This window comes from Syngnathus floridae, chromosome 5, assembly GCF_059516105.1.
Source record: "Syngnathus floridae isolate MCC-2025c chromosome 5, RoL_Sflo_1.0, whole genome shotgun sequence".
In the NCBI taxonomy this organism is placed as follows: Eukaryota; Metazoa; Chordata; class Actinopteri; order Syngnathiformes; family Syngnathidae; genus Syngnathus; species Syngnathus floridae.
In genome coordinates, this window is record NC_142417.1 from 9311326 (window position 1) to 9339003 (window position 27678).

The 27678-nt window shown below is 41.6% G+C and overlaps 2 protein-coding genes and 1 long non-coding RNA gene across 6 annotated transcripts; 2 read left to right on the plus strand and 1 right to left on the minus strand.

The window, feature by feature from the left end:
* Positions 1 to 439: 439 nt before the first annotated feature.
* On the plus strand, positions 440 to 13331 carry ap1b1 (adaptor related protein complex 1 subunit beta 1). 4 transcript variants are annotated; one of them, XM_088375246.1, is made up of 24 exons: positions 594 to 822; positions 1904 to 1964; positions 2222 to 2327; positions 2411 to 2546; positions 2711 to 2956; positions 3031 to 3221; positions 3312 to 3533; positions 3669 to 3789; positions 3893 to 3988; positions 4264 to 4379; positions 5406 to 5571; positions 5891 to 5989; positions 6084 to 6343; positions 6481 to 6682; positions 6837 to 6857; positions 7027 to 7113; positions 7412 to 7441; positions 7517 to 7654; positions 7737 to 7882; positions 7966 to 8095; positions 9763 to 9847; positions 10113 to 10199; positions 10577 to 10731; positions 12415 to 12533. In XM_088375246.1, exons 1-24 carry the CDS (start codon positions 796 to 798, stop codon positions 12487 to 12489), a joined length of 3003 nt encoding a protein of 1000 aa, XP_088231372.1. In that variant the 5' UTR covers positions 594 to 795; the 3' UTR covers positions 12490 to 12533. The 4 variants fall into 4 exon arrangements, with proteins under 4 accessions (XP_088231369.1, XP_088231371.1, XP_088231372.1 ...); XM_088375243.1 differs by lacking the exons at positions 594 to 822; positions 6837 to 6857; positions 7027 to 7113 and adding an exon at positions 440 to 535 and having other exon boundaries at positions 12415 to 13331; XM_088375245.1 differs by lacking the exons at positions 594 to 822; positions 6837 to 6857; positions 7027 to 7113 and adding an exon at positions 486 to 570 and having other exon boundaries at positions 12415 to 13331.
* rasl10a (RAS-like, family 10, member A) lies at positions 13106 to 27103 on the plus strand. Its single transcript, XM_088375249.1, has 5 exons — positions 13106 to 13244; positions 13446 to 15491; positions 15885 to 16251; positions 23395 to 23519; positions 25375 to 27103. Exons 3-5 carry the CDS (start codon positions 16036 to 16038, stop codon positions 25643 to 25645), a joined length of 612 nt encoding a protein of 203 aa, XP_088231375.1. The 5' UTR covers positions 13106 to 13244; positions 13446 to 15491; positions 15885 to 16035; the 3' UTR covers positions 25646 to 27103.
* On the minus strand, positions 23667 to 25191 carry LOC148398016 (uncharacterized). The gene is made up of 3 exons (XR_015858479.1): positions 25175 to 25191; positions 24304 to 24405; positions 23667 to 24239 (listed from the first exon to the last, which is right to left on the minus strand). It is a non-coding gene; the product is annotated as an uncharacterized LOC148398016 (long non-coding RNA).
* Positions 27104 to 27678: the final 575 nt, after the last annotated feature.

Here is a 27678-nt window from a genome sequence, read left to right on the forward strand (position 1 = left end):
CCTACATCATTGTAATGTAATCGTTCTGTATCGTTACATGCATAATTCACTACTTGTGGGTCAGAAAATAAAACATTGAGTTGTGTACTTAAAATGTATTTTGAACTCAAGGTCAATAGCCCTTTCCCAGGTTGGCCTCATGCAGTTACAAAGAAACCAATCATCAAAAGGGCACCAGGAAATTAAAACTAAAAGATTTTCTCACTGTATACTACTACATTTACTCATCACTCGTCTACTATTTGTTGTTTTTAACTTTAGCAGCACAAAGCAACTGGATGATTCTCATAGCCATTCTCACCGCTTTGAAATCTTTAAATCAGTCAAGGCTCGGGCTACGTAATTTAAAAGGTCCAACAAACTAAAAGCAATACCTGCACAGTGCTACAATAAAACATTTTATCCATCAGTGGAACCATACTTACATAAAACTCCGCGTGTTTACAAACGATACTTTTGTGAAAAGACGGAAGTGGGAGGAGACGAAGGCAAACATCATCATAACCAGCACAGAGCTCTTTCTGCGCCTGTCAAGGTAAGGTGTATCGCCAAATTCATGGTCTTTACACTGTGAGTTTAAATCCAAAGTGCGCACTAATTCGCTGTGTGACTTCTAAAATAGGCCGACAGATTAAGATCTTAACCATCCCGGCAAAAGCTTCCTTAATCTTGTGCTTAGAAGGTCATGTCTCAGCTGAGCTCGCTGAAGTAGTGGCTAGCTGACACTGACAGCCGCACCGTGCTAGCAGCTAACGTTAGCATTTAGCAACTCTTTCGTTCATCTAACTTGTAAACATGCAGGAATGGGCCAACCAACTATGCGTAAGTAGTTAGCAAAAGAATGCGACTACACGAATAACCAGGAGCACATGTTTAAGAAACTTGTCGGTTCAAATTGTTGTCTTTTTTTAAGTCTGCACCGTGCTGGATTATCATCCGTCTAGCCTGCTATGCTATGGTGTTAACTCGATGCTAGCGAATATTTTAGTGCCATTTCTGGCTAATTTAACAGAGCGTCAGTCCGCGTCAATGACACGCAGCGCTGGTCTGAAAATGACTAAAACGTGCCATAGCAGTTTGGAGTCAGTTTGAGGTGTTATTTGTGATTCAACGCTGTTTGGTAAAGTAGCTAGCTTGTCAGTACCATTTGGTCAATTTGAGGCCAGTAGCCTCTCTTGACGGTGACTATTGGCTCGAGCTAAATAAATGACGCCAGGATTTCTTTCCCCCCAAGCATCTTTTATTGTTACACGATACAAGCTTTCCAGCTGTTTGCGTTACTACTTGTTGCCTTACTTCTCGTGTTTGCAGCTATCGATTATGGGAATTCGTACTTCAAAATTGAGTTCTGTTATCTTCAAGTACCATGTACTATCCTTTTCAACGGATACAATAAGTATATGTTGACATTTGTGAGGAATAAAAGATACCGTCGCCCCCTGCTGTATCGTAGTTCACTTTTTGCATTTTCACTGTATTGCGGATTTTAAAGAAAAAAATAGCACTTCCAGATCATTCTCAATATCGCGGGATTTTTCTGTCTGTTTCTACCAAAATATGATAAGCAAGGCATTATTGTATTTCAAAACGCATTATTTGTCATCTGAGCTATTTGTCCTTTTGCCTAGTCACCTCCAGCCAACATGAAATTGCGCCAGGATCGTTCTCATTCCTGACAGTCATCACCAATATGGTTGAAAAGATTGTTGACCTAACTTGGAAATATTTGCCTTGTTCAGCAAAATCCATTGTGTTTGTATTTTGTTGGCTATGTTGTCTTCCAGAAGGCAGGAAGTCCTTTAATTTCACTGCGCTTGCACTTTTTACTTTTCCTATTGCTTTTGTGGCATGTCCTCACTTGCAAGATAGAGGTTCATCTTTTCCATTTGTTTGCAATTTTCAGGAGAACCGACAATTTGGCTCCAAGATGACAGACTCGAAGTACTTCACCACCACCAAAAAAGGTCTGGTTTCATGTGATTGCTGAGCATTTTAGTTGGTTGTAAATGATTACCTTCCAAACAACAAATACTTTTTATGTGAATCATTGTGCAAATGAAGATATGGATCAAACGTTTTTATAACTTTGAACAAGAGTTTACTTAGCAGTATTTCACCTCGGCACAAGCCCCTATGTCAAGTATATCAAATACAATCAATGATTATACAGCTGTCTTTTTTTTGCTTTATAATGATCCCTTGATGTTTTTTATTCATGCAGGTGAAATCTTTGAGCTGAAGGCTGAGTTGAACAGTGATAAAAAAGAGAAGAAGAAGGAGGCAGTGAAGAAGGTGATTGCATCTATGACTGTTGGCAAGGATGTCAGGTAAGCCACTGATGATCGACCAGGTTGATGCCTGCCTCCCATGTTTACCCTGCCCTCACATTGACATGTTATCATCTTTGCAGTGCACTCTTTCCAGATGTTGTGAACTGCATGCAGACAGACAACCTGGAACTGAAAAAGTTAGTCTACCTCTATCTGATGAACTATGCCAAGAGTCAGCCAGACATGGCCATCATGGCTGTCAACACCTTTGTTAAGGTACATAACCATAAATTGTTTAATCTATTTTTTCTAATGCAACTGGGTATTGCATACTAAAACAGCAACATTAATTGGCTTTTGATATATATATATATATATATATATATATATATATATATATATATTTTTATTTTTTATTTTTTTTTTAATAAACTATCCAGGACTGTGAAGACCCCAATCCCCTAATCCGGGCCCTGGCTGTTCGCACCATGGGCTGCATTCGCGTGGACAAGATCACAGAGTACCTGTGCGAGCCTCTGAGAAAGTGCTTAAAAGACGAAGACCCCTATGTGAGGAAGACCGCAGCTGTGTGTGTAGCCAAACTCCATGATATCAACGCACAACTGGTGGAGGATCAAGGCTTCCTGGACACCCTCAAAGACCTTATCTCTGACTCAAACCCTATGGTACGACTCCATCAGACCAACATGCTAGTCAGAGATTGGCCGCATATTAATACCGATGCTGCTTCAATGTTCAGGTGGTTGCAAACGCGGTGGCGGCACTGTCAGAAATCGCAGAGTCTCATCCCAACAGCAATCTTCTGGACCTGAACCCTCAAACCATCAACAAATTACTGACAGCTCTTAATGAGTGTACAGAGTGGGGACAGATCTTCATTCTGGATTGCCTGGCCAATTACACACCTCGAGATGACCGGGAATCCCAAAGGTAAGTGGATTGCACTGCAACCACCATTTCATTTCCTCTTTCCCTACCCTATTTTTTTAACCCCGAACCCTTTTTATTTTTTCAAACCAGCATTTGTGAGCGTGTCACCCCACGGCTCTCCCATGCAAACTCTGCCGTGGTGTTGTCAGCTGTAAAAGTTCTCATGAAGTTCATGGAGATGTTGCCTAAAGACCTGGACTATTATGGAACCCTGCTGAAGAAGCTGGCGCCTCCACTGGTCACTCTCCTCTCTGCTGAGCCCGAGTTGCAATATGTAGCGCTGCGAAACATCAACCTCATTGTACAAAGACGGTAAATGTGTCAACTGTGTCTTTTTGGAATGTCCATATACATATAAACCAAGATGACCTTTGTACTGTAGTTTTGGTTTACATGTTTTGTTACATGCTTTGTAGATGGCTAAAATAATAAGTGTTGACCTTTCAGACCGGAGATCTTGAAACATGAGATGAAGGTTTTCTTTGTGAAGTACAATGACCCAATTTATGTCAAACTGGAGAAACTGGACATTATGATCCGCTTGGCATCTCAAGCTAACATCGCCCAGGTATACTAACAATAACTAAAGAATTTTTCATACCATCCAGTGGGGGATGTAGATGTTCTGGACAATAGGGCAGCCTCCTGATGATTCATCTGTCTTGCTGCAGGTGCTTGCTGAGTTAAAGGAGTACGCCACTGAGGTAGATGTGGACTTTGTCCGTAAAGCTGTCAGGGCCATCGGACGCTGTGCCATTAAAGTGGAGGTGAGATATTGTTGTTCGTAAATGACACAGTTTGTATAAATGCAAATATTGAGTGCAAAAAAATTTTGTATAAATGCAAATATTGAGTGCAAAAAAATTAAGCATAATAAAATTGAATATAGGTTGAAAAGGATTTGCAAACTATTGTATCTTTATTAAATTGTACTCAACTCCCCAAATGTAATGCAACTGGGGTTTGTATGAGTGATCATACTGTAAATTGTGTAATGGGAGTGTCGTGCTTAATAATGATTTTCGTTTTGTTTTGTTACTAGCAATCTGCAGAACGTTGTGTCAGTACCCTTCTTGACCTCATCCAGACAAAGGTCAACTATGTTGTACAGGAAGCCATTGTGGTCATCAAGGATATCTTTCGCAAGTACCCTAACAAGTAAGTAACCCTAATGCATCAAATGCCAACTCAGTTGCTCCGCTTTACCTTCAGGGCACACAAACATTTTTAATAATAACTCGTAAGACTGTTGACAGTTTTATTGGATGTGTTTTGCATGGAAATAGGCTGTCAAAATCAGATACATATTGTTATTAAATATGAATCATTCAGACCTGCAGAAAAAAATCTAGCCTTGTAGGCAATTTGGATATGCACCACAGCAACGTTGAGGGAAAAAAATGATCAGAATCAAGCCTCTTTCAAATGTGCTTTTTGCGCATTTTGCTCAATAGGGAGGCAGTTTCAAACGATTTATATCTATTTATCATGGGAATTTTTAGGCCACAAAAAAAGTACAAAACTATCATTTTGTCTTGTATTTGGTGTTACTAGGCCACAAAAAAAGTGCTTTAATTTAACTGAGAATTTGCTTTAACAGACAACCACTTCTCCTATAATAAGCCTGCTAAATTGAGGTCCACTAAAGGTGAAGGAATCAATTCACAGCAGCTGCAAAAGGTCACCATGAAACATCAAAGACTACCTGTCTGGTCACGTTTCATGTGTAGGCGAGTCTGCTGTCCATTTTCCACACTGTTGAGATGTTAGTCACGCCTGTTATTGCAAGTCCAACTCTTCACATTGTGATGCATTTACATTTGTTTGATATTCGGCTCATGCTGATAACAATAGAAGAGCAACCAACAAGGCTACACAGTACTGTGGTACCTCAATTTAGGAGTGACTGCACACTTTTTGCAGGGAGAAGCGGGGAAGTTCGAGCTGAAATTTCAATTACTAGTGCCAGATGGTAGCAGAAAACTTCACAAGCAACACTAAACACTGAACATAAAACACAAACTTCATGTATCAATTAAACAGCGAACATCCAAACTCACAGGCATATATTCTCTATCCTCCATGGAAAACAACAAACCATTTTCTTTCTTTCATCAACAAAACAGCTCTTGTCTTCTGTATTTGTTCCATTCTGAGTGCATCTTACCGTGATGATTTTTGCAGGTATGAGAGCGTGATTGCCACTTTGTGTGAAAACCTGGACTCGCTAGACGAGCCGGAAGCACGTGCGGCCATGATTTGGATCGTGGGGGAGTATGCTGAGCGTATTGACAACGCTGATGAACTACTTGAGAGCTTTTTGGAGGGTTTCCATGATGAAAGCACTCAGGTGAGTTGCATAGAATGCAAGCTGATGACCATTTTTGTCGATATGCAACCACTGGGGCTCACTCTCACGGATGGGAAATTGGATTCGATTGGTTTAATTGCACACTGTAAAGTCTTACCGGCTAGTGTGTTTTGGATTCATGAGAAACCTGAGCAGAAAGGTGAGTTTATTGCAGTCTGCATGAGGCAGTTGTTTGAAGATCAGACAGAAAGATTCATTCTTAACGGTTAACCTTGGGCAAAGTAAATGTGTTTCAAGTAATTGTTGTGTGCTTTTAAACTGTCTTACTTTATTTACGTCTTTTCATTATGTGCTCCAGGTCCAGTTGCAGCTTTTAACAGCCATTGTGAAGTTGTTTCTCAAGAAGCCGACAGAAACCCAAGAGCTGGTCCAGCAGGTCCTCAGTCTGGCTACTCAGGTAAGAGCAAACCAGTTCCATGCCAGTCATGCTACTGCTCTCAACTGGATGGACATGTAGGCATTAAAGGTTCCCCAATTTTGTCTTTGGCCAGGACTCTGATAATCCAGACCTGAGAGATCGTGGCTACATCTACTGGCGTCTGCTCTCCACTGACCCAGCGGCTGCTAAGGAGGTGGTTCTTGCTGAGAAGCCTCTGATCTCAGAGGAGACCGACTTGATTGAACCCACGTTGCTGGAGGAGCTCATATGCCACATTGGTACTCTGGCGTCCGTCTATCATAAGCCGCCCAGCGCCTTTGTCGAGGGCAGCCGTGGCGTTCAGCACAAAAGACTTCCTGGCAGTGCTGGATCGTGAGTCACTTTACTCTGTTCTTTTGATTCTGTTGCACAGTTTACTTTTGCTTCTTACAGTTTTAAAAGTATAAATACTTTATCAAGTCTCCTTCCAGCTGACTTACTTTTGCCTTTCCTCACTCTCTTTCCGCCAGCGGTGAAAACGTGGAGAGCCCAGACACAGGTTCTGCTCCCGTTGCTTCTGAGGCCCCCCCTGCCGTCATCCCATCCCAGGACCTTCTGGGAGATCTGCTCAACTTAGACCTGACACCTACGACCACAACTGGACCACCACCACCCTCCTCTGGCATGCAGATGGGAGCGATGGACCTTCTTGGAGGAGGACTGGATAGCCTGGTAAAGCCCGTCAACAATTCTTAGTAATTTTGCAGATGTTTTTCCTCTGCCGTCTGTGCTATTTTTCCTTCATGCTATTATACTTTAATCTGCCGTCTTTCTAAAAATTATTTTCACAATGTTTTTCCTCCTTTGTTCAATGCTGCACCTGCAGATGGGGGATGAGTCTGAGCCGGTAATGACAGTGAGGAGAGGGAACATTTTTAAGCATTAAAATTAATTTGTCCACATGCATAATTTCATTTCTCACCTTTTGCCTATTACCGAGATATAAAGTTACACCCAAGAGCCCCATCTCTTTGTTTTAAATGCGGGCTCTGCAATCTGTTTCATCTTTCCATCAGCCACCCGTTCCCCTGCGGACAGACACTCCTCAGTCACCGCAGCCCCCCCATCAGTCCCCATCGCCCCCAGATTACAGCCCCACTGAGGTTGGTCCAAAGGACCTCCCCGGCGAGAGAGTAGAATACACGCTTGTCCCAATGTACCGCTGTGACCTCACACAATAGTTTACAGTTGTCATTGTTTGATGTCACCTTCTACTACGTTCACCACCGTTAGTTAGAAATGTATATTCAGCTGTACTTGTATGCCCAGTAGATTGTTTTATGTGACCCACCAAGTTCCCATGCTTAGAGTTGCTTGCTCACTCATCCTACCTCCTCAAAACAGCACAATATCACTTTATCTTACACAAGTCATAAACTTAACGTTTTATTTCATTTCCAGCTTGGCGGTGACCTTGGAGGAAGTCCTGCTGTAAGTTGTTGTAATTCACCTCAACCTTTGAGCGGCTTTGCATCCATTCATTGACTTTTGCTTTGTGACCTGCAGATGACAGCTGGCTTTGGTGCTCCACCCACTGCCGGACCAACTTCTTTCACCGCCCCTGTAAGTGGGGGTCTTGATGACTTGTTTGACCTCGGCGGTGGAGTTGGTATGCCGATGGGAGTTTATGTACCTCCTAAAACGGTAAGTTTAAAGAATAAATGCCGTTGAATGACTTGGGAATACCTCTGGGTTTGTTATTGATAGAAATGTTGTTCTTTTCTAGCTTTGGCTTCCAGCTATGAAGGCTAAGGGTCTAGAGATTTCGGGCACTTTTGGTCGTCGAGCTGGGGTTGTTCAAATGGAGATGACCCTCACAAATAAAGCAATGAGTGTCATGACTGATTTTGCCATTCAGTTTAACCGAAATAGGTAACACTGTATTAGTTGGATGTTAGTGATTAGTGACTGCACATTTCTGTCATTGACACTCTTTTGCTCCTCTCCGGCTTTAGTTTTGGTTTGGCTCCCGCTGGTCCTCTCCAGGTTCTTACACCAGTTAGCCCGAACCAGAGTATTGAAGCGGTCCTTCCTCTCAACACTGTGGGGCCTGTCATGAAGATGGAGCCTCTTAATAACCTGCAGGTACCAAACTCAAATTGTTTACTTCAGATAAGGGAAGACTACATCTTTATTTTGTATTGATCTACGTAGATCAAGGGTGGGTAACTTAAATGATGGAAATATGGACAAAATAAATGCTAGCCAGCGAATAGTGAAAATCTGTGTCCTGTATAATTAACAGTTATTGAAATGCACTTGGAAAATATTCAATATGTTTTCCGCAGAAATGGGGTTGGATCTTCAATAAAAGAAAATAAATGATGCAGAGATGTTATTGCCTGATCATAATAATTAATCTGAACAGTGGCCTTTGCATTTCATTTGAATATGTCACGTGTATTTAGGGTTGATATTGAAAACTAACTTCTGTCTGCCCAAATTTATAATTATAATAAGTTTTCTCAAGGTTGCCGTACATCAAGGACATTAAATAAAATATATCCCTACAGTTTTCAAATTACTTTATGTATGCCTAATGCTTAAATGTGAAGCACTAAGCACTTTAGTGGTGTAAGTATTTCAGATCTTTTTTTTTTTCATTTTTATTAATGTGATCATGGTGTTAGTCCTATTAGCTGCTTAACAATGTCGCTAAAATGTTTTTTTTCAATAGAAACAGTAGCCCCCACACGATAGCATTATACAGTAATAGTTTGAAGCAGGAAGAATAGCAGATGGAACAGTCGCTGTCGAAAGAAGGCTAAAAGCTTCTAGAGGTGGGGGGGCAGCAATCATCAATAGTCATTTAACACGTGGCTCTTTTATTTCTTTTTAACCTTCTCTGGCTTGCTACTCTACTTTCATGGGCACCACACTCTAGTTTGACACCCTCTCAGATATATATCTTTTTTTTCCTGAAGCTTTTTTCATTCTTTAGTGCTGATGGAAGGTAGCATCCCAGAATATTATTTGGAGTACTCTTTAAACCACCGATAAGTAGTTTCTGTTTTTGTAGCATCCTCACTGGCTGAAAGCTTTTATGGCAAATGTGCACATTAAAGAGGAAAAAAGCTTCAGTGTCTTTGGAGAGAAGCATTGTGACTGCAGGCTTTTCATTATTAATCATAGTCCCCCGCTGCGTTGAGCGGGGTGCCAAACCCTCAAGTGATCAGTTTAGCTAAGATAGCAGATTGCTTCATTAACTGCAGCATCATTGATAATTTATCAGCACTTCTTCTTTTTTTTTTTTTTTATCTCACTGACTTTGTGTTAAAATGTCCCTCAAATGTTATTCATGTAGGTGGCCTAGCAACTTGTGGTAACAGCTGACGCTTGACAAAAGTGGATTGCCCATTATGGATCTCAAGTTCTATATAGTCCATGATGGCTGGGTTTTCGGAAGCCAGCAATGTAAAGAAATGGGGTGTCTGATTTACTAAGATTCCAAATAGAAGCTGCACTGCCTCACAATAAAATATATTTCTGCTATTTTTCTTCTGTGAGCTACATAAGGTCATTAGAATTGGAGGGGCGATCAAAGATTGAACAGTATTAGAAGAAACCCATTTTTGAGGCAGAAAAGGTCACTGCGTGATGACCTGAGATGCTCCACTCTTGTGAATAAATTTTGTGCTAATGTGACGAAGTAGAAATGACTGTACGGGAATATTTTGTAGGGCACTTGACAAGTGGCAATTATTTTTGTGTTGTTTTCTTCCCCCCCATCTTGAACACGGCTGGTCTCGTAGGTGGCCGTTAAGAACAACATTGACGTCTTCTACTTCAGCTGCCAGTACCCCATCAGCATGCTCTTCGTAGAGGACGGCAAGATGGGTGAGTGATTTTGCCGCAGCTCTTCACTCAATGCCCTCAAATCCATCTAATGTAGCTAAGGCCAGCATCTGTCAGGAAGAGCCCTTAACTCATAGATTAGATGTGATGTGGAGGTTCATATGCACTTATCTACATCTTGTGCGTGTTTAAATGTGTTGCTGCTAGATCCAAAACAGAGTATCTCCCGTGCCTTGTTTGTTTAGTGATATTGTCTCATTAGCACAAAAACGTTGGCCTTACCGTGTACTTGGCTTTTTATTTGTAGAGCGACAGGTGTTCCTTGCCACATGGAAAGACATTCCAAATGAAAATGAGTCCAAGTTCCAGCTCAACGACTGCCATCTTAATGCAGGTGAGAAAGACGTTGCTGTCGAGCGGTGTCACACATCATATAGCGTAACAAAGATGAAAATCATTTGTAGTCATTTGAAGCAAATTGTATTTAGTGACAATTCATAAGCTTCAATCCCTATTTGTGTTGGATAATTTGGTTTTATGCAAGCAGCGAAGGAGCTGAGCTGGAGAAGGAATGTTAATGACCGCTTAATGGATATTTTCCCTCACGGATAATTCACAAGTCTGAGCCAAAAAAATGACGCTTTTGCAGCCTAGTGCATCACATCAAGTCAGAGCCTTTGGAGGACTATTTAATAGTAAATCATTGACTAGATTTGTAAGTCCTGACATGCGCTCATATTGTGGTTCAGATGACTCTTTGGTTTTTCAAAGATGCGGCATCAAGTAAACTGCAAGGCAGCAACATCTTCACCATAGCTAAGCGAACTGTGGAGGGTCAGGACATGCTGTACCAGTCCATGAAACTCACCAATGGAATTTGGGTGCTGGCTGAGCTCAGGGCCCAGGCAGGAAACCCCAACTACACGGTGAGTTCACACAGGGTTTCAAAACCTTTTCAGCTTTAATGTAAGATTTTTCCAACCCCAATTTGAAAGTTGAATTTGAGTCGTTTCTGCGATGTCTGGCTGACTTTTTCTTTCTGGTTATGACTGGTTGAACTGTAGATGAATCACTGAAGCATTTCTATTGACCGGAATGTAATTATATCCTTTATAGCTTTGTATCTCTTCCGCAGTGTAAGACTAGAAAACAAACAAATTGTTGAGTAGAGAAGGCAGACATGATTAGATACTGATGTGCAGTAATGAGTGAGTAGAAGGAAAGAGAGACGTGTGATGATTGTTCCATGACATATCAATAATAGGTTGTGTGTGTTTGTTTTGTGACCTTGCATGTCTGAACTTGTCTCAGCCTTGATGGATCATGTTTGGCTTAGACTTTGTGGATGATGGGTCCTGAATGACAACCTTGGCGTGACCTCAACCCTCCCGCTGCACGCATCATCTTTTTGTTTCTTCCGTTTCCACTACTCCATTTGACACCTCGTTGTTCTTTTTCAGTAATGTGAATAAATCAATTCACCGATGTTATTAGGTAACAAACAGTGGTAAAAAAAAATTTCAAAGTCATGCCTGTGAAAAGTTACTCATGTGACTTACGTGTGGAAAGGCTAGTGATTGGTTTTCCTTATTTACTGGTGAGACTCGGGCTGAAGTAAAAGCAGGTTTAAATAATTGATAGGTTTTTTGCTCTTAATATATGCTGCTAACAGTTTTATGATTATGCTCTCTCTGTTTTATGTTGAGACTCAGCAGTTTGTGGGCATTGATCTATGTGTATGTTAGGTTATTGCTCATTAGCAATGAAAAGCAAAGATGGTGCTCCTTGTTCACTGTTCTGTGACCGCGTCGCTTGCCTCCTAGCTGCTGGCTGCTTGCACTTTCTTCATTGGCACGACACACTGAAACCACAACGGCGGGGGCTATTTTTAGATGAGAAGGAGAGTGAGGCCACTGCGTATTTTTTGGCCCACGTTGCACTCTGGAAGAAAATATGTTAACACTAATTGTTACAACAGTTGAACATGGACGTGAAATGGTTTCACTTTAGCAGCTTTCTCCCTAAAGAAGTAACTTAATTGGCTTCAGTTCTCCCATGACACTTAACTTCTTGGCCTAGCATATTTTAGTCTTGTCCCAGTTCTGCACTCCACGTCGATACTAGGTTTGACTAGGATTGACTGATTTTAAACATTCACTATCTAACCCCAGGAGGAAAGAAGGAAGAGCAAAAAAGTGATTTGAGCTCAGTCACTCGCTCCTATTTCACCTTACTTTGATTGTGATGGGATAATTCTGAACATAGCCCTACCCCTAATTATTAGAGGGTGTCTAACTTATGCAACCACATTAACTCAATTCTTTTGACCTCTCCTTTTGAATATGTATCATTTTGTTGTTGTTGGATTTTGGGGGGGACTTAGATAAGTCATGTTAATGGTGGAATAAATTTAGAAATTATCTTTTTTTCAGTATAATATGTCCAAAAATCCTATCATGTGTGAAGAGTGTACAGAATTGTGTCAATTTTAGCCAACCCTGCCCCTTTAACCTAGTGATGAAAGAAATATGGAACCTTCTACTATAAATGCACATCAACACTTAAAACAGTCATCACGTTGTTAAAGGCTTCTTTGTGACCTTTCGCAGGTGTCTCTGAGATGCAGAGCCCCCGAGGTTTCCCAGTGTGTGTTCCAGAGCTACGAAGCGGTGCTGAAGAACTGAGAGAGGAGGGACGAAAATAAAACAATAAACAATGATGGGCCAGATGCTGCCGTCTGGTTCTCCTGCCCGTGGACCACGTCACACTGTCATGCAGTGGTTGCTGCAAACTATCTACCAGCTCTTCATTAGTTTTTCCATCATTTATTGCTCAGTTTAGATTTCTTTTCAACTTGATTGACTTTGTATGAGTCAGCTTTCTCTAAATGACCCAGCTCATCCAAATGTGCAGGTCTAGCGCACGTGAACTGCAAGCAGATGGTCTTGGCTTCCTCATTACTATGTGTGTGTTTGTTTGTGTTTCTTTCATTTTGACACCATATCTGGACTTTGGATAGACTGAAAGATCCCTCTGAGGTCTATTGTAGTCATTGCATTCTTTGCTTTTTTGTTGGTAGATGTGCCTGTGTGTGTGTGTGTGTGTGTGTTTGCATCAGGGCAGCAGAATGTGGCCAACTGAGATGAAGGCGGAACAGGACTAAGTGTAAATGATGAAGGAGACGTTTGTAACACCAAAGTAATGTGTGCATGTTAGTATGGCTGGCTAGGACAGTGCTCGGTTTCTCACCCTTGTACTCTGAAGATTAATTGAATTCTTTCTCCCCCCCCCCCCCCCCCCCCCCCACCAGTCACTACACTGATGCCCTTTTCATCAGCTCTGCAAGGTGTATACATCTATCACCTTTTATATCAATTTATTTTGCAGGTGGCTCTTACAGGTGTTTGTGGGGACATCTGATGTTTGAAAAAAAAAAAAGGTAATGCTGAATCAGTTGGTTTTTTTGATTGTTTGTCCTTTGAGTCTCCATCATCCAAAATGGAAATATTAAAATTCTTGATCAGTAGTGCTTTGTTACTTTTTCTTCCAGTGCTGTTTTAAGCCATACGTAGTCCTGTTGACGTTATAGTTCATATTATAGAAAATACAGTGATAGATCTAAGTAGACCTTTGTCAATAGATTCCTGTTGGATCCTCAAGTCGAAGTGGCTCGCCTGGGAGGCTGTTTAAGGTCTGCACCACGCTCAGAGGGCACGACAACCATTTTAGCCGTGTCGCTTCAAAGGGGGCCACTATGCTACGCTGGGCAATCAAGGTCATAAGCTGATGTATTGACTTCCTTGTCCCTTCAGTCACTGTTGCGACTATTGTCTCTGTTTTCCGGACAATCAATAAGATTGATCAAGTTTTGTAAGTGCCTGCCAACAGAGGGCATCGCTGAATTGGACACGGACTCCTGCAGTGCAGTGATTGACTTAGTACACCATATACAAGCCTTTATGGGGCCCTAAACATCATTTGACTGTGGCGTCACCTCTGCATGACTCTACTAATAGGGAATTAGGATTTTGATGTGTATGTCGTCTTTTTCATTTCTTTGAATAGGCCAGAGGGCCCCCAAGCAGCCACTTTGTTCTCTTCCGCCTTAGGGCAACCCTGTCTCTACGGAATATTTTCTCAAAGATGTTGTGAGATTACATCACGTTACATATTCTCAGTTAGACCACCTGGCTTCACTCTCAATAGCATACAGCCACAAGGCTGTGTTTTCTCACTTATGATTCTGTGAGTAATATTAGAGATTATTGGAGCAAATATCTGATGGCAACCTCAAATATTCTGAATATGATCTGGTTTTGTGATAGTTTCGGCAGCAGCTCATAGCCGTGCACTGTGCTAATTACGAGCTTTTTATCAATGTCTTAGCAGCACTTTTTGACCTGGCTTCTTCTGTTAATGAATGACCAAGATTTTGCATGCACTCCACTGCACTGTCCCTGCCGATGCCAAAGCTGTTCCAATTTTCTTATCCACCTAATGTTTTATGAGGAGTGAAGCAGAAAAGAGGTCAACTGCCTCACACTATTAAACACACTGGACTCAACATTAGATACACCAGTCCAGTCGAGAAGCTGTAGGAGGTGTAGGCTTGTAGACAACAACAATGTATTCCACTGGACATATCTTACATAAGAAATGGCTCTCAAGCAAGTATAGCCAAAATAAAAATAAAAATAGTGACCTAATGAGGACCAGTCAGAAATGGCCTATTCCTCCGTGGAACCCTAAGCAAAGGTAGAATTTGGTGAATTTTGATCACACCCAGTCAGTAAACTCCTTCCACTGTGCAGCTCTGGCAGTGTTGTAAAAAATGTGCAAAACCTTAATTAAACAACACCACCAACAACATAAATGCAAGCATAACTGTCTTCCCTCAATACCCCAGGCTCTAGTAGGGCCCCCTAGCGGTCACTGACTGCGCGTTCTGGAAAAGTGAGTAAGCTCGTGTAAAATATGGATGAGTGGATACTTTTCGTGAAATATTTGTCTGGCAGCGTCCTGTGAGCTCCTCGTAAAATAGACGGCTTGCCTCAATAAAGTTTGGGACACACTGCATGAGTGGCCACCGAGTGTTAGTAAATTCCAGACAGGCAGGCAGGCAGGCAGGCAGGTCTACTTCCAATTTTAAAAGAATGAAGATTTTTATAAACATCACGGGAGACCTGCGCAAGTGCACATAAAAGTGGTGTCCATACGTGGATCCGTGACCATGGTGGGGCTGTGATGGATTGGGCTCATCGTCCCTGCCCTGACCGTGGACCCTCTCTCTCCACTAATCAGTCGTGTCCCTCGGCGAGATGATGTGCACGCCTGCATCTCCGTGACAGCTTCCACACTGAATCACGTGACAGAAGGAGGGAGAGAGAAAGAGAGAAGCTGGTGCCTTATCCGCAGACGCACGGTGCTCGTCAATAGGATGCCATAACAGAAACCCCACGCCTGACACACGACTGCGTGGATTACCTTTTTTTTCTCTTAATACGACCCAAAGCCGAATGAGTCCATCTATGCCGTCGATTTGAGCAAGAATAATATGTGGAAGATGTGCGATAGTGTGTGATTTTAGCACACGTGGAGCGCGTCTGGGTGCCGTGTGATGGAGGTGCGTGGAAACGGTGCATCGTGGGGATGAAGACACCGAGGGCTCCTGCGCGTCTCGGCCAAGGTCAGATTGGAGCCAGGCTATAATTTTGTCCATGTGGAGGACACCCAAGTGGGCTCCCACGAAGGGGGTCTCTCATTGGGGGGGGAAAAACAGTTTCTCATCCGTGTCCGAGGGTTTTAATTATTTCATTATATATAATTCTAGCGCGTGTAAACCGGCCGTAATTAATTCATCATTCTGATTTTATTGTCGTAATTAATTGAATTTCATGTATTTTTATTTAATTTTTTTGCAAATCTTTCTATTATCATTGATGACAAATCACAGTATGTATATTCAAATTGCCTTGTTAAAAAGGAATTAGAAACTTTGTTTTACACGCGTTTAAAACATCAAATGAAAATGTTTTTCTGGGTTGTTATTTGTGACCCGGCTGTCCTTCCCACTCCACAGGATGCTTTTACAGAGAACACAAGTCTGCTGGCTGCGTGGATTATTTGTTCGGCCCTCCAGCCTGGAGCTGTAACTTGGCTCTCTGTGATCCACGAGCGACAAATCGAGCTTGAGTTCCGGGTGTCCATGGTGTTGACCCGGGGCACCAGGAATGGTGGAGACGCTGAGTATCGCCGTCATCGGTGCTCCCGGAGTGGGCAAAACTTCGATTATTCGCCAGTTCATCTACAACGACTTCTCTGAGGTGTACACGCCGACCCGTTCTAGATATGTGTACCGACCCTCCGTCATCCTCAACGGGAGCATGTACGAACTGAAGGTCCTGGACGTCCCTCCGATCTCCTCCTTTCCGTCCAGCTCCAGTCAGGTAACGCAGCACTCCCTTTTACACTACAAATGTGACTGCAAACTGTGCTTCAAGTATCAGTACTTGTGTATTTGCTTTTCTGATTACTTTTTACTTCAAATTCCTTCATTTGAAAACAGTTGTACTGTGTAATTTCCACATCTTTGTCAAAGTAGGCATGTTACTTTTTGCACCCTCCCTCCGTGGTCAGGTGCAAAGCTACAGTATGTGGAGGCCATGGCCACCCTTTGGCCACCCTCACATCTAGGGAAAGGTTTTGGTTGCAAGACTTCAGGTTATTTTTGGGTGAGATGGGACGAAGCTTTTCGATCATATGTCATTAAAGATGATGTCACGCCATTATCACGCATAATAAATGAACTGTCTATGTGGCTACTACAGTCACCATAAATGTCTATTTTATGCCCCACGAGCGGGACTAAATAAAAAAAAAGTAAAATCAAATATAAATTAATTATTCAAATATAGAGTCAATCTCTCCCAAGCAGTTTGTCTCCCCATCTTCTTATCAAATTTACATATAAAGTAATAATTTACTGTCCAAATCCTCCAATTTCAGAAATGTCACCAGTAATTATTCTCTGATTTAGGTCTTGGGTGACGATGTTGGCTTCTGCTATTGTGACAGTAATTTTTTTCCACATAATATTGGTCAGTTTCCAAATCAAAGGGCATTTGTGTTAAATTGGCCTGTTTGCCAGCTCTCTTGAAAAAGAGATCTGCCACATTGTGAGAGTCATCTCTTGAGTGCATGCTTCTCATTTTTCGCCACAATATTTCAGTTGTAAGTCAGTCGAGGGTCTCGGCTCGGAGTAGTCCCTAGCTGGGCCATGTTTTTTGTTCAGGTGAAGCCCATTTGTTGATGTGACTATATAACCTTGCCTATGGTGCTCCCCTGCTGAGGTGCACTATTGTTTTTCCACCAGCATTTTCATCCAAAGCATTCACCTGGCTCAAAACTACAAAATCATTTCAATGCTGTTTGAGAGAATCATTGTAGAGCATTTAAAAATCGCAGATGTGAAGACAATACCTCGAAACGGTGACTTCTGCAGTCATGCTATTTCTCACATGAAACAATGACATCCTTGTACTCAGATCAGTTGTGTTCACATTGTTAACCGTCAGAGACCGCAACACTGATATTATTTCTTTTAGCACACTCAGATGTCCCTGGTCTAGTTGCTATGGAGACACAACTGACTTAACACTTCACTTTGACGTTAAAGTGCCCCCAGTGAGGACAGTTCAGTGTATTGTTATTTATTAACCGTGGTGTGTCTTCTACAGCGTGACTTTGTATGCTTGTAGAAAAAAATGCCCAAGTTAGCTCCTCCTCTTATATCATTATAATTATCCCATTTGTTTTTTTCATGCAGCTCTTGTATTGGTCTCATTAAAATGTGTACCGGTATCTGTCTGCTGGGTCAAGTGCCTAAAAGGTCCAGCAAATTTTCACTATTAACATCATAGCTTTTTTTTTCTGAACAAGTACATCTAATTATATCACAAACCTGAGATTTTACTGGCCAAAAGGTGCAAAAACATCTCAAGTTTGTCCGTGTCTAAGTGCAGGATGTGCACACTAAACCATTTGAGTTGATGGTGTGACTCATGTCCTCGAGAGTACTGTTTTGAAGTGCCAAATCTCCAAGGTCGCCACATTTTGTTGCTTCATAACACCTGATGACAGCGTGGCTCATTTCTCCTGTCGCTTTGGCGACGCAAATAAGTGAGCCTTCTTACGTGGCTGTCCGCACCGTGTCAAACACACAGAAGTACAAAAGAATTGACTTGAACAGGTTCAGAGCAGTCCCAGTGCAATGAAAGAAACATTTTGCTTGCAGGAGTTCACTTGAGATTCCTCTGTCTTTATTTCACTAACTTTCTTAGCTTAATTCCCCAGGACCCAAAGTTACTCAACTACATCATGTACTGCGAGAACATCTACAATGTCTAGACAGTCAGAATTCCAATTGGATTCTAAAGAAAAATATGGTCCAACAAAATATAGCAAGATGAGGCAAGTTGCGGCAAGTTGCGGCAATGCGGCTCTTGTGCCTTCTGGCTTTCTGCTACCATTTTTAAGTATTTTATCTTTATCACACTTTATTTTTTTAAATGAAAACTCAGACGTCAATATAGCATCTTGTAGTAAAACACAACACGTCAACATAAACGAAGCACCTAACTCAATAACACTAATGTGGTACATGAAAGAAAACGAAGGATCGTGGGAATGTACCATTTCGGATTCTGCGGCGAGGGGAACATTTCTATGGCGCCAACTGGCAAATCATCACTCTTATATTGATTTGCATTAAAAAAAAAAAAAAAAAAAGCCAGTTTTTGCTCCATGAAAATCACTTTTGTGCAAGGGTAATGACTTCCAGCATTTTACGCTGGCAGTCGGCGACCCAGTAAAAATGGAGCCGGCATCAGTTTGAGAAAGGCTGATCTCAATGATGCTTAACCCACTTTGAAGAGATGTAAAGGGAGCTGGAATGAGACACGATGAGTGTGCCATGTGTCTGTTGGAGTGCGGGCCACGCTTTGAGTCACACGAGGAGGCTTTTAAGCAAAGCACACAGATGTGTTGAATTATTTCGAAGCAGCATTTCATCCCATTGTGAGGGCGAACGCGGTCTGTTGTCACTCGTAGCTTCGGGAAGGTGTTCACACACAGAGGAAACCATTAGCTGAGTGCTGCCACAACATTTCTATGAGCAAGATTTATGGGCGCCCCTTGAGCTGCAGCTAACCCACCAGGACTCCAGGGCCTCCCCTTTTTTTTGTGTGATTTAGAACATGAAAGAATCTCTGATTATAACGTACAGGTTAAGAATACTCATAGCCAATTCACTTTTGCCACGGTATCAGTTTTTCTGGCCTTGACTTGGATGTACCTGAACAATGAGTTTTGGAATCGATATTCTTTGCCTCAAGAGTGGCAGGAATAAAATAGCAACGGAGGGGATAAAAGGAATTCAGTGCAGTCAATTAGAAAGGTTGCATTGAATTTAACGGACGCTGTTGAAGGACGACTGACCAAATAGAGTTCCCTAATTTGTCATGAATAAGCTGCATGGTCAGTGCGCCTCCGTGCTTCAGAGCAATGTCTCACCACTTCATGTTATATCTGGGGAAAGTGTAAAAAAAAAAACAATTATTATTGTTTTTCAAATCTAGTCTAAAATTGGAAACAAGGAAGATGTCCATCATTCTACTTTAGTGGTAATTGTGTGGAGCGCCTGTCTACTGCTGATAATATTGACCATTTGCCACAGTACGTCAGTGTGATGCGATAACAGCCTCACAGTTGGCTCATTAATTCCATTTTATTTTGGACACCAGCGTCTGGACATTTGTCTTAGTTTCCTCTGTCCATGCTGTCAGCTTGGAATTACATAATGTTACACGTTATGTAACTTTGAGCCTTCCAAATATGAAACGCTCATCCCTGAAGGGCATGTGTGTGTGTGTGTGTTTGGGTCTTTGTATATTTGTGCATTTGTGTGAGTACAAATGGTGTTTGGGGAGCTTTAAAGGTGCCTCGAGGACACTTTAGTCACAGGTGTCAGGATTAGTGTGCTTAAGTGAGGTGATGGCACATGACTGCAGCAAGTAGATTTTTTTTTCAGAAGAAAAAATCCTGGCAGGGATTACTATATGCACACCAACAGCTGCAAGAATTGAATAGAAAACAAGAGGATATCCTGAATTAAATTTTTGGAAATCCATCCATCCCTCCGTCCGTCATCATCTGTCCGCCCGTCCATCCGTCCATCCATCCATCCATCCATCCATCCATCCATCCATCCATCCATCCATCCATCCATCCATCCATCCATCCATCCATCCATCCATCCATCCATCCATCCATCCATCCATCCATCCATCCATCCATCCATCCATCCATCCATCCATCCATCCATCCATCCATCCATCCATCCATCCATCCATCCATCCATCCGTCCGTCCATCCATCCATCCATCCATCCATCCATCCATCCATCCATCCATCCATCAAATCCATCCATCCGCCCTATCCTTATTAGCTCATTTTTGACAGAGTTTCCCAAAAGTAGTCCGATTTTGTCATTCTGTGCACAAGTACAACTAATGAGCTATGGGCAATCATCTCTGTATTATGTAAAAGGGTGTGAATTTCTAAAAAGGTTTTGGTCGGACAGATTGAAATTTTTTTTATAAGGTCACCCAATAGATTTTAATTGCAAATCTGATTGCGTGACCTAGGGTTGACACTAATTAGCCGACACCCCTCCCCCAACAGTTTACATGAGTCGACATCCATCACAATGATTCATGGTGGCTCCTTAGATTAGAAGACTTGGACATCTTTGTCCTTTGTCATTTGCCAGCAGTTGTCAGGGAAACGTGTTGTGTTTTGGCTCTTGAGGAGACAAGGAGGCGATGCTCTTTTTCCTCCCAGAAGACTGTCTCCAAACACTATCATCTCACTTCACAACCGTGCTCCCACAAGCACATTGTGCCACAAATAAACATGCCCGTACATGCATTTTTAAAAATTCCACTTGACTTCATCAGCAGTGTTTTTGTCTCTTCCTCAAGTCCTTTCCTACCTTTTGTGTCTTGCTCAGCTGCCACTGCCCCTTACGTTCCTCATCATCCCACTCCTCCTCCTCCCACTCCTCTTCCTCCTTGCCTTCCACATTTAAAAACAGCACTGGGACCACAAGGAGGATATGCAATGAGAATGAAAGATGCTATTTATAGATCAGCTGCAACTCAAGTCACTGTGCACCTGACGATTGTCAGATGAGGCCACGCTGTCTTGACATGCTGTTATTAAATCACTTGTGTTCCATTAGTCCGTGTGTGTGTGTGTTCTCTCACGATGGCGGCCGATGCTGGTGTCAAAAAAAACCCAACTGTGCAATGTCAATAATCAAACAAAGACTTGACATCTTTTAATAATACATATTCAACTATTAGTAGCACAAATGCACTTATATGATTGCCATCCTAAAAACTCAATAACATGTATCGTGTGGTAACTGAGTGCCTTTTCCATAGTTAATGTTGATGGTTTTATATCGGCGTTCTTTAGCTGTGCTCACACTTCCCTACAGTGCTCCTTTTGTCTTTCACCTTTGATGTCGGAGATGTCAGTGATGCATGTTTGCCTCCTTGTTTGAGCAGCCTCATTATCCCTGCAGATGTGTGCCATGCCTCACACTCTGCCAACCAACCTCGCTCCAATGTCTTTGCATTTTCCATCTTTGCAAGTTACACCAATCCTCGCTCCCGCTCCCTACCGCCGTTCACGTGAATGATGATTTTATTTGTTTCTGTGCAGCGTGAAGCCTCATTTTCAACACCGCGGAGAAATTTCACATATTAAAGTTTTGTTATATGGGATGTTGGGATGGAGTAGTGTAATATAAATGCAACAGGCGGGAACAGTGTTGCTAATTAGACTTATCATTGTTTCAAAAGAAGGGGTCAAATGCTAATCAGAAGCATGAAATGAAAATATGGATTCATAATCACCACCTTGATACGTGACTCTTTTTTTAAGTGCTGTGGCTTACAGACACGTCAGAGACAACAAAACCACCGTTCAAAATAATGATTGCACGTTATCATCAACAACAATCATTTTTTATTCATTTTCCAAAGTAAAAGCAAATATTTGCAAATGTCTTTTTCTGAAAACATAATCTGCCTACTTTTGTGTCAAATCTCAGAACATTTATTAAGAACCAGGTAATCAGAGGATTTTGCTCATTTTAAATTTAACAAGTTCTCTTCATCAGTTATCAAGAATATGTATTTATTCATATGATAATCGATTAGCTGTCGATTCATCGCCGCAGCTCCAAAACCAAAATTTCAAGGGAACCACATAGAAACAAATTAACTATACACATTTTTGAAAAACTGTACCTCACCATTAAATCCTTTTAGCGGTCACATTTTAAGTCATATAGGTCCTGACACACGTTTCGTATTTAATCCTTTGCTCAATGCCAATAAATGTTAAAATTTCACATAAAAAGTGGCAGCCTGAGTTCATGATGGTCACCAGCTCTTATAAAAACAAACCTTGATTTAGTTCACGAGGTTATCTTGCCCATCTTCTAGGATGTTATCTCTAGGCTGGGTTTCTTTTCTCATTTCCCCTTCGAAACAAGCCTTCACATCACAGCCCTTGAAAGTCCTCTCTCTTTCCATCACCATCTTCCAGCAAGAGTAATCAAATTCAATGAGTTGGTTATAGCTTGGTGACAAGATCAGGACAGCGCTATGAATATAATGTGGATGAAGACTATGTTTCTTTTCAAGTCAAACATACTTCATACTTTGACATCTACAGGGTCATTTTCACATACTACTGTTATTCACATCATTAATAATTGAAAGACAGTTCTTCAAATTTCTGTTCTATACCGCCTTGTCTCTCATTATGGACACAATGAAGTAACAATTGCCAGTAATTCAAATACGACTGGACTCCTGTCAGTCAAATTAATTGATTTCAAAATCAATTTCAGTGGGGAATATCTTTACCATTATTCACTAATTTATATGAAAATAACAAACAAAAAAATCCATTCTCCTGCTCTATGTTTTCATTCATTTTGTGTTGTCGCTTCTCTTCCTCGGTCCTTGACGGCAGACACTCACCATGTCTTATGACTTTGCCGTGGGTCATCCGCCTCTCAGCACCAACTTACTCTGATTTTTCAAGGAGCCTGAGCCAGTCATTTGGAATATCAAAACAAAAAATGCTATTTATTGATTGTCTTACAAATATAGCGTTATGATTATGATGCCAACAAGTAAAATATAAAGAGCACTACAAATGAAGGTGATAAACATCTGCCTGCTGAACTGTAGCATTCTTGCATTATCCGTTTGAATTGCAGTCAAGGGAAATTAGTTTTTATGAACCACTGTATGCCATAGAATTTCAAAACGCTGTACATTACTTTTTATTTGGTCTATCTTAAAATGCACTGAACGTTTTGAGATAAAATGCAGCTCACTCAAGTAATCAAATTTGTTGTTGTCTTTTGGATTGTCTGAGATAAGTTTAGACATTTCTGTAACTTCATGTCTAAAATTAAGCCTTCTTTTTGTATTTGTGTCTTCCAGGAGTGGCTGGATTTGCGTTGCAGAGGCGTTCGCAACGCCAACGCCTACATCTTGGTGTACGACATCTGCTGCGTGGAGAGTTTTGAATATGTAAAGATGATCAGGCAGCAGATAGTCGAACACAGGTATGGTCAGCAGCACTACTGGCAAGCAGCTTGTTAACTATCACGCTAATTTTGCAACAGAATCGCAGTATCTTGCTTCAAATTTCACAGACGAGACCCCAAAGTGTACAATAAACACCTTTGTGACAGCGTGACAGTGATTGACAGGCTGCAGCGGTAATATATCTTTTAATTCCGCAGAATCTCCCAGCATCTTGACAGTTTTGTCATGGCATTTGTTACGTTGCCACATTTGAAAGGCCTCAAATGTGACGAGATTGATACCAAGATGACTTTTTGCGTATATTTCTGCTGGTAATGGGCAGCAGATGTGCTAAATCGACATAGTGAAATGAAGATAATATTACATAAGGTACATTTTGAAAGGTATAATAGCTGACTTTATTTGCTTTGTATGACCCCATGCAGCCAATGTAGCCATCTTAAGTTCTGCATGTGTTAGTGTGAAGCTTTACGGTCTGTGTCATAGTAGCTCTTTAAACCAAAGCCGGGATAAAATATGCATGAGGTACGGATATCGGAGAAAAGTATACGTAACATTCAGATCTGGCGGTTTCTATTAAAAATAATTCTGCTTGTTTGGACAGAAGGCACATTGTTCCGCCATCAGTTATTATTTATATATTTGATCACATTTGCTTTTCTTCAGTCCACTGGCATGAAACCACATTGTCGTACACTTGACACATCTTGTTCCACTCGCAGCCATGTGTAAAGAGTCTGTAAAAAGGAGAAAAGTGCTGTGATTACTGCAATGTGTTTTTCAAGTCAAATTTCACCTCACTCTGTTGAAGTCTTTGATTGCGTTTTCCGGTTTGTTGAGCTATCGTGCCATCTGTCCTGTCAGATGTGCTAATATGCCAGTCTTTGTCACAATTGAGGCGTGCTGTAACAAAGAGAAGGCCTTATTAAGCCTTGAGAGAGGATCAGATAAGTTGTTTGAACTGAAGCTGTCACTCGGTCTTCATGCACTGTAATTTAACTAATAGAATATTAAATACATTATCCTGTACATGATCTTATTTAACTTGTTTTCATAAAAAATGATCAGGTCTGCCTCGCTTACTATAATTAAAATTAGCAATGCTGTTTGAATACTACACGTTGCAGTTCTCAAGAACAAAAATCTAGTCGCGCCTCGAAAGTTTAAGTTATTCAATGCTCTTAACTCAAAGTGTTATATCTGAGATTATTTTTCTGTTTTGGGTATTTCAAATAAGAGAAATGTCACTCGACAATATTGTATATTATAAAACAACAAGAATTAAGCGGCCACCAGGGGGGCATTCTACAGACACTGACGAAGACGAGTTGCACAACTACTGTAAGCGTCTATATAAAGCCAAATGTTGTCAGCGAAGTCTCACAATGCGGCCATAGAAAATAGTAGAATATATTCATCAGTGGTGGACTCGACTGCCTTACACACAGGCATTGTTCGAACGACATCTAAAAGATGTAATATCTTCGTTCAGTATTCATACCCATACAAATATTTTTTGGAGGGGTTACATAACAAGGGTATTGTCATCATGATACTTGCTCTATCCAGGAAATGCCTGTGATTGCCAATGTCAACCGGGGATGTTGATAACACTACAATCGTGCCTTTAAAACACTCCCCACACACTCACTAATTTATGCTTACCACTCACATGCCATTTCTTTTCACACTCCATATTGCTCGTAAGCAATGTGTGGTGTGAGCCGCCCCCCCGCCAACCCAGAGCCCATGAGCTCTAATCCTCCAATCCGCCCCCTCGCACCTCAGAAGAAAGGCAGGCAAAGCTGCAAATAGCTCAGCTTGCACACACCCAGCATGCACCCACATGCTAATACGTGTCAACCTTTGCAGGGAAGGCAGCAGCAGCGAGGTGCCCATTCTGGTGGTGGGCAACAAAAGAGACCTGCAGCGTCAGCGCTTCATGCCTCGCAGAGCGGTGTCGGTTCTGGTCAAGAAGACGTGGAAGTGCGGCTATGTGGAATGCTCGGCCAAGTTCAATTGGCACGTGGTACTGCTCTTCAAAGAGCTGCTGGGCATCGCCGTGGCACGGGGCCTGCGCCAGAACCACACCTCCATCCGCCTGCAAGGGGCACTGCAGAGGAACCGCTGCACCATCATGTGACCCTCTCACCTCAGCAGGGCAGCAAAGGACTTCTAGATCTAAATGGCTGGAAACTAAATACCCTGTGGCCTCCTGCATTACTGAGCTGATCTTACATCATGAGATTTATCAGAAGCTGCGCTTGCACGATTCCATTCATGCGTCATCCAACTGCTTCCGATTCAGTTCACTTTTCTGGCATAAAAGTAGGAGGAGTCAACATATGACACACAAGGCCTTGTATTGCATAGACACTCAGGTGTCTGACTCCCTTACTTCTTTTTGTGAGGCTTGCCTTGCAGCCTGATTGAAAGGAAGCTATTTTTGTGAGACTCGAAAGTGAGAGGCAGCAATATTGGTTGAGTCTTCCTTTTGAATATGTCCTATTCAGTGTGGAGGAAGGAGGTGACAAAAGAACAGAAAAAGATATTTGGTGAGTTCTTCTCAAAGAGATGGATTAGTATCTTTCTAGAATCAGTAAGGTAGCCTACATTGTCCTGATTTAATGACATTTTCTTTCCTATCCACACAGCACTTAAGATTATGTTTGTTTAGGCGAAGGGAGTTGTATAGTTTTTGGGCAGCGGAAAATGCTGCAGTCGCTTATCGTGATGTACCGTAGGACCCCTGCACAACACCCCACCCCATTTCATCACCCCCCCCCCCCCCCCCACCAACACTCAGTGGCTGATAATGGTGTGAATACATTAACGCAAGGGAACGATGGACCAGTTTGCAGAGCCTGAAAAAAAGGCACTGCTGTGTGTGCGTGCGTGTGTGTGTGTGTGTGCTTTATCGCTGACATTCAAGCAAGCAGAAGGACGGAACGAGCAAATGAGAAACAGATGCCGAAAGCTTTGTCACAGGAAGGAGCAATAAAATTCCACCTGACCGACAAAGAGAAGACACTGTACTGTGTTTAGAATCCGTCAATTAAACCATCCACTAATCCACACTTTAAAAAAAAAAAAATGCTGCAGTAGTGCTCCAAGACGTCAACCAAACATCACACAAGTGTGTCCCAGACAGAGAGAACGATAATAAAGGTTTCCTAAAAGGCTCTTAAAGGTACATGGCAATTTTGTGAGATTTATAGTTTGTGAAAATGGCTGCACTGTTGTACCTAAGAGGAATTTATGGAGTAATTGACTTGCATGCTATTGTTGGCACCAGATCCAACAAGTCAGGTTTTAATTGCACTGATGTGAAAATGTGATACTGTATTTATTTTTTGGTAACATGATTGACCGACTGTGTTGTGAGTTGCAGAGTGGAGTGATTGTTTTACACTGGCATGTGGGAGCATTAGCTCGTGATGTAGTGCTGATTTTTTTGTCAGGTTAGGTTGCTATTTTAGTTGTTTTCGTTTTCTATTCCAAATTTAAAAATACATGTAGCAGCAACTGCGTGTAGCATGAGTTCTCATCAACAGATTGTCTGTGTATTTCCAAATAAAAAGGGCTACAGATTTGTAACAAACTTGTATTTTGTTTTATTTTGCCAGTGTTGAGATATTTTGACATAATCCGTTGCAACTTTTGACTGTTTTGTGTCCTTCATCACGGCGTGGCAACATTTAGACAACAGCGCCATCTAGTGTACAGTATGTACTTTCACAGTTATACTGATGATACAATAGTGACCAAGGCGTTAGCACATCTGATTCACTGAGTTTGTGAGGCATATTCTTGAGGCGCTTGCATGACTTTTCTCCAGGCACACCACTAACTGAGGTAGTTCTGGAAAGTTAGGATGATTAAGGTTAGACTCTAAATTGTCCATAGGTGCGAATGGGTAAAATAGAGGAAAATGAAAAAAAAAAACAAATAACAAAAAACAGCATGCATTGGCCTTAAAATACACTGGCCCACCGGGATCTGCCCTGTTGTCAAGGTGGCCAGTCCAGCCCTGGTTATAAGAAATGATTATACCTCACTTCTTTGATAATAATAATAATAATAATAATAATAATAATAATAATAATAATAATAATAATAATAATAATAATAATAATAATAATCATAATAATCATAATAATAATAATCATGATTGAT

What these genes read in the sequence shown, in the direction of transcription:
- ap1b1 (XM_088375246.1), top strand. Translation starts at nt 796, where the DNA reads ATGCAGGAATGGGCCAACCAACTATGC. An exon ending in TCCATGATGAAAGCACTCAG is followed by an intron (nt 5,572 to 5,890) that starts GTGAGTTGCATA and finishes TATGTGCTCCAG; the next exon opens with GTCCAGTTGCAGCTTTTAAC. An exon ending in CAGATTACAGCCCCACTGAG is followed by an intron (nt 7,114 to 7,411) that starts GTTGGTCCAAAG and finishes TTTCATTTCCAG; the next exon opens with CTTGGCGGTGACCTTGGAGG.
- rasl10a (XM_088375249.1), top strand. Translation starts at nt 16,036, where the DNA reads ATGGTGGAGACGCTGAGTATCGCCGTCATCGGTGCTCCCGGAGTGGGC. An exon ending in TTCCGTCCAGCTCCAGTCAG is followed by an intron (nt 16,252 to 23,394) that starts GTAACGCAGCAC and finishes TGTGTCTTCCAG; the next exon opens with GAGTGGCTGGATTTGCGTTG. An exon ending in CAGCAGATAGTCGAACACAG is followed by an intron (nt 23,520 to 25,374) that starts GTATGGTCAGCA and finishes CAACCTTTGCAG; the next exon opens with GGAAGGCAGCAGCAGCGAGG.